The sequence below is a fragment of the Diadema antillarum genome, unplaced genomic scaffold (assembly GCF_040938485.1).
Source record: "Diadema antillarum isolate AM-2024a unplaced genomic scaffold, OU_Dant_1.0 scf00000226, whole genome shotgun sequence".
NCBI classification, from domain to species: domain Eukaryota; kingdom Metazoa; phylum Echinodermata; class Echinoidea; order Diadematoida; family Diadematidae; genus Diadema; species Diadema antillarum.
In genome coordinates this window covers 87501-94246 of record NW_027271115.1, presented here as the reverse complement: position 1 = coordinate 94246, position 6746 = coordinate 87501, and the positions used below count along the sequence as shown (strand labels likewise).

The following is a 6746-nucleotide window of genomic DNA, read 5'->3' as shown; positions in this document are numbered from 1 at the left end:
CTGAAAGAGCCATTCCCCCTTAGGAAAATACACAAACAATAAGATTAAAAGAAAGAAAAAGAAAAAGATAGAGCGAACACTGAGAAACTCATCCTTTTATCAAAGGTTCAAAGGTTAAGTGAGTTCAAAGAACCGTGTATCTGTGCCTGTTGCATCACAAAGACCTATTTCATCTTTAAATAAACGAAAGCTGTGGGAGAATCAAGACCAGTGCATTGTTCAGACAAAATAGTTTACGCGTTGTCCCGTAATAATACGATGAATATAATTATTGTCTAATTCAAGTAATCGTGGCACTCGCACTCAAAACACTTTGTAAAAATTTGACTCCCCTTTATTGCATCCCGTTCTAGGTTAAATATCATCTTCTGCGTTTGTGTGCTTTGAATTTTATTTACGTGGGTCAAGATTAAATTGCGCTGGTCCTCTTTACGTAGATAAAGATAAGAAAGAAAGAGAGGGAGGGAGAGTACTTATGTGGAAAAATAAAGTGTTGTGACCTTTTTTTCGAAGAGCAGGGAGGCCTCAAGAGGAATACTGGGCTTGTTGAATTAAACAAAATTAGAGTCTATTTCTTTTGGCGATTCAATACGGATTAATAATTGTACAACACATAAATCAACCCAAATGAAAATATGGGGCCTACACTTGAAGATAACAAACGAAAATATATATACATGTTTTACACAGAATGAATAGTTTTGGTCAATACTACATCTTTAACCAAGTAGTGCTGGAGGATACGACATAGCTTGATTTGTTGTCATTTGAACTTGTAATGATTTTTTTTTCAGAAATGTCTGCGGTGGCGCCATATTAATTGCATATACATCCTTAAAGTCGTTATCATGTCTACTGTCATTGAGAAAAAAAAGTTTTGAAAATTGTCTGTTTTCTCCTTTATTTTTCTCCTCAAAGAATCTACTGCATAGGAAAGCTTGCTGATAAACTTTTGTTTTTCTTAAGATCTTTCCACCTGCTCAAGGAGATTCCCAGTTAATGTGTATCAAAGGATGAATTAGCTCAATCAAACAAGCTCTGAAAACATTCCAGCATATGACTAGATATTTTGGTTGACCCAAACTCTTTAATCTCCCTGAATAAGATTTTATTGAGCTGGTCCTCGGATTTCAATGGGTATTTTGACCGAAAAATAATAATACTTCCTCCCATTGTTACTGAGAATATTGTGAGTATGAAATTAGGATGTGTAATGAACGCAGGTTGACATACCGCAATCGTCTGCGCACAAAAGACGCTGTCCGTTTCCCGCCTTTGGGGGCGTTTCTCTGTTCAGATCACGGCAAAGAGAAGAGTGCGATCTCGCCCCCAGCGGTTGTTATTCCATATCTAACGCATAATAACGAGCGCTATAACAAAAGAGTGCGATAAACCCAGCAGGCTCTCGTGAAACCACGAGAGGACAAGATTTGCGCATTTGTCTGCTAGCATCAAAACGTAATCGTCTATGGTTTTATCTTCATGTCGTAGTTTACGTAGCTTTCAGTCTTGGGAATTTCTTGCGGAAAGAGCGAAAAGACAACAAATACAAATCATAGTGACAGAGGACAAAAGCAGGGCGTATGAAATTATTGACAAGATCCCACGCCGAAGTGGGTCTCTCTCATTTCTTTCTCTTTTTTTTTTCTTCTCACCGCTTTTTGATGCAACAAAACCGGTGCACTCCTGTATACATGGAGAGAGGGGAAAAAATCGTTGTGACGTGATATGATATGAATTGATTTTGTCGGCCGCCTTTTTTTTTCTTTTTTTTTTGCGTAGGTACAGTAACCCAGGAGGCGGACCGTGTGGAGGTCGTCCCTCTTCTCTCAGAATCGACCTGGACCACTGAACTGTGCGGCCTACTCGTGGATGCGCTCATCAGGCAGAGAGAGAGAAAGAGAGAATAGGGAGGGGAAATAAATTTGTGTGTCTTCCTTTTCACGTTGCTCGCTGTATAACCAATTAGTGTGTCATTGTCTTCCGGGGAATAACAACTCGATTTTCGATGACCATGTCGCCTCACAGAGCGATGTCTCTTTGGATTTTAATCCTGTGCATGCTGTTTGCGGTGAGCTTAGCCAATCCAGTCAGTCCTGCCGCAGCCGACTCCGATCGCCTCGATGGTCGGGAATATAATCCGGATTTAGATCAAGTGGGTACTCGGCACTCCGTGCACCAACCCCAGCCCGCGGCGGCAGGGGCGGCGGCGGACGACTCAGCCGCTAGAGCCCAAGAGAGGACCGATACGGGGATCGATGTCGACGCGGACGACGACGACGAATTCGATGACGATGGAGATATCGAGGAGGAAGTGTTGAGGAAGTTGGAGGGGACTGCGATCCCCAAGAGAGTGGTGAAGGTGCTGAAAGCGATCTCGGAGAGTGACGACTACCTTGATGGAAAAGGCAATACCGTCAAAAGTTACACGCCCGTCAAAAGTAAGAATCACGCCCTTTATTTCAGCCATGTGTGAAGTTCATTCATTCATTCCATTTGGAGTGTTTGTTTTCTAAAAGAGAGAGAGAGAGAGAGAAAAAAAAAAACCTCCCATCGTGACTGCGCAACCTGTATGGTGCAAAAGGAGATTGCTTTGTCTATTGAAATGCTTTTCGTTGAGGTGTTTTTTTTTTAAATCAGGTGTTTACAGGTGCATACTCGTTTAAGATTAAAAAAAAAAACCAACCCCAAAATGTAAAAATGAAAAGCATAAAACGAATATATGTGTAATGTAGATATAAACATATATATATATATATATATATATATATATATATATACATATATATCTATGGGCAACATTGTGTATTGTCCTTTGGTTGTTGTTGTTGCAAAACGGGTTAACACTTTTATTGATAAGTTGAGATATTTGAGATTAAAGCTGCTAAAAACAAGGAAAATTATAAGAGAACATTTGATATATTTATCCATAATTTCAGGGATAATCCTTGTCATGTTACAATTAAGTTATAATTCCAACATTTTCGTATACTTACAATTTTTCTGTAAACTTATTCTTTATTTTGTATTATGATGAAATCTATGTATTCAATTTCTGTAATATATTCATATGTTACTGTTTCAAATGAAAAATAAATGAATGAATGAATGAATGAATGAAATGAAAAATGAGGCATCATTTAAATATTTAAGGGATTTTCTCGAGAAAAAGACCCAACAAATATATTGATAAGTATATATCTATGTATATTGATATATATATATATATATATATATATATATATATATATATATAAATCAAGCAAGTAGGAATCCCACTCCGTATTCACTCAGAAACAAAACAACGCAAAAGAAACCCCCTACTACTCACACTTTGATTTCAAATCAATTCAATTTCCTCTCAACCTGCATGAATTCATTGGGAGCTTTCGAATGTTACAGAACGTGGATTAAACCACTGCCCAGATTTTCTCTTCACAATGCTTAAGGTATATACACTTATCTGCCAAAGACAGCAACAGCGTTTATGTTTAACATGTATGACGTAATGTTGTACATTTTGTGAAGATGTAATCCTCCATGTCGACAAACTCTGTTGTCACACAGATGAGATAACTATTCTATCTTATATACGGATGTGACCCCAATTATATGCTTCTGTATCATGTGCAAATAATCATGTCATACACAACCCCTGTCTGAGAGGGTATAATGGATAATGCTCGTGAGTGAAGCGATTGTAGATTACGTCGGGATCCGCAGAAATTCACAGCATAAGTTTTGTTAATACAGTCTCTGGACTTTGACTTTATCTAATCCAAACATTTTTGGGGAAAACGCACATTAGGAGCACCGATTAAATGACATCTACACAAAATGGCATGGGGAAGAAATATAAAGTTTTCATCATGAGCCTCTGGAGGTGCACTGATAGTATGCAAATTAGATCGGCTCTCGGAAGGATCGAATGTCGCATGGCAGTGCCCTAAAACAGGAGGTCGTGGATTCGAATCCTGCGTGGTACTCGCACCCCTGCATGCGTACAATATGTTTTATTCACTCTGCCCCTCTTGACCAATTTTTAATTGGGTATAAATGTCGTTGTTGAGTTATAAATACTTGTAATGCTCACTAGAAGAGAGTATAGTGCTTACATTAATGAAGATACTGTACCATGATTAGAGGCTGATACCATAAGATACCCTTATAGACCAGAAGATACCATTATCATGAAAGGTGAAGGATACCGAAAAGGATGCGGGATATCTGGCTCTGAAATCCCATGAAATAACCATCATCAGTCCCGTGTGCATTCATTCATCAAAAATCAGGTGATGAACTCGAAAGATGTTACGTTGGCATGCAAAGTTTTGTTGTTGTTGTTGTTGTTGTTGTTGGGTTTTTTTCTCCTCATTGAATCACCTTCACTTGTTCTGTTTGACATGGGTTTCATGAATTTTCAAATCATAGCATTGATATGATAGAATTGCCACCATTTAGGCGGTATTGTTCTCACTTTTAACTGTAACTAAATCTTATTTGTTTAACACAAAATGCGATTCATTTAACTGACACTTGGTAAAGTGCATATCCCATCATGTTTCACCTCATCCTTCCATCAGAAAATATAATTGCTTGGCTCCCAGTATAGAACACTGGATATCTCACCGCAGTTCACAAAAAAGAGACAAATTGCTCCACTTTGTGTGTTTCGAAGTGTCACTGGTGGTATATGAAAGATTCTTCTCTTACTGCATGGAGAGAAATTATGACATGGAGTAAAACCAGTAAGACTTTGTCAACGGTAAACTCAATGACATATGTGAAGATGTTTTTTGGTTTGTTTTTTTTTTCATATACGGAAACGGAGTAATTCGACACGATCGTCCCAAAAAGTTTCGATGAAGAAAAACATTTCCGGATGAATGAAGTGTAATTTAACTACTTTTCAAACACCCGTTAATGCTGAAACTCTGACCACATTTTGTGCCCATGTTTAAATTACGGTATAAGTTATTAGATATAATCATTTAGTCTATTATTACTTTTGAGAGGCAAGTCAAAGGAGCCACGTCAATCAAACGTGAGTGCTATACTCACAAGAAATCTGAATTCTACACCTTGGAAATTTTGATGTTGCCTTTGGACATCTCAAGTGGAGCTGAAAGAAATGATCGAACAAACACGAAGAGAAAACGAAACACTTTTTTTTTTTGGGGGGGGGGGCAGAAGAAGAAAACCCTTCGTGCACATAATTCACAATGTGTACACTGAAATGTGGGTCATTTCCAAAAATCACTATTTCCCATGTTCGATTTCCTTTTATTTCTTTAACACTGTTCTCCTCTCCCCCATCGACCTGTTCAATGACATCATGTATTTTGATCCATCTTTCTTCCTCTCTCTCTCTTCTCTTCTCTTTCTTCTGTCTATATGTTTTATATCCAGTCTGTCCTTCTCTCCATCAATCTCCCTCTCTATCTTCTCTCCCTTTTTTCTGTTCTTCTGTCGGTCCGTCTTTCTGACAGTCTGTCTTTCTGTAACTAACTCTTTCTTCCCCTCTCTCTCTGTCCATCGGTTTCACGGCCATCGTCAAATATAGGCCTTAATGGGACCGCAATTAACTGCACAAACACCCTCATTATGGTAGTACTAACATCTGGGGCAACAACGGTGTCCTTTTCTCATGCGCACCACCTCAGAAAATATTCGTCATGCCACACTTTTCAACTCCCTTAAAAAGATCGCTAGGAAAATAGGGGAATAAGGGAGTTGACCATGTAGAAAGAAAAAAAAAAAAAAGAAAATCAAAAGCCTGAGAAGAAAAAAAAAGTAAAAAAGAATGAGAATTCAAACATTTTCTTAAGGTGTTTTTCATAGACCGGCTTGTCAAGCATAGCTCTGCTTTTTTGCTGTTCACTTCCAACCACTCACGCCTTTTTCCCCTTGTCAGTATGTTCACAACTTGTTGGAGTTTTCTCCTGTATGACTTCAACTCGAATTACACGGCGCAAGTCCCTAGTGAATTCTCTGACCTAATACTGATCATTCACCGCATTTCTGGCAGAAAAGGGGGGGGGGGGAGGATATAAGAATAATCACATGACTTTCTACGTCGGTGACGTCTAGGAGTTAACATATCGTCCACGGAAACGCACTGACATAGGGACATCCATCGCGATGTCCAGTTGACGCAGCGCGCGCGTTTGTAGCCGCGCTAAATGCTTGCCGGAAATGTTCCTCAATTATCAAAGGATTAACCCCCCCCCCCCCATCTGACTGCCACCATTCCGTGACATTAACGCGATTACTGAACTCTCAGCTTGTTTTTAAACTTGTACGTTGCATGTAACGCAAATAAGAAGCTCCAAATTCACGCGGATGACATTAACGCAATTACTGAACTCTCAACTTGTTTTTAAACTTGTACGTTGCATGTAAATACACAAATAAGAGCTCGAAATTCAAGAAGATTTTTTTCCCAACTTTTCTCTCTGTCCTTTCATTTCTTTGTTGTTGCTGTTGTTCTTGTTATGACGTGCACCTGATGTATCGATTAGTGTTTATTTGAGCATGGACCCATGATTTGAGGAAGCTAGAATGGCTAGTGCGATGACCTATAGTTGAGTTCAAAAGGCAAAAAGTCAGGTGATAAGGACGTTGGAACCCATTCAACTATGTCTAGACAAAAAAAAAGTACTAGTAATTTTTCTCCTTTTAAACATTTTACATAAACTACATGAACATGGTTAGATAATATCTGTAAAAGTATGATATGTTTCAAT

At 38.6% G+C, this 6746-nt stretch overlaps 1 protein-coding gene across 1 annotated transcript in view; it reads left to right on the top strand.

Moving 5' to 3' along the window:
• The first annotated feature begins 2312 nt into the window (after positions 1-2312).
• LOC139724648 (uncharacterized) overlaps positions 2313-6746 on the top strand; it is a 58340-nt gene continuing 53906 nt past the window's right edge. Inside the window, exon 1 of the mRNA XM_071635779.1 lies at positions 2313-2441. Coding sequence (XP_071491880.1) covers position 2441 — 1 coding nt within the window. The 5' untranslated portion in view covers positions 2313-2440. The remainder of the gene's footprint in view (positions 2442-6746) is intronic.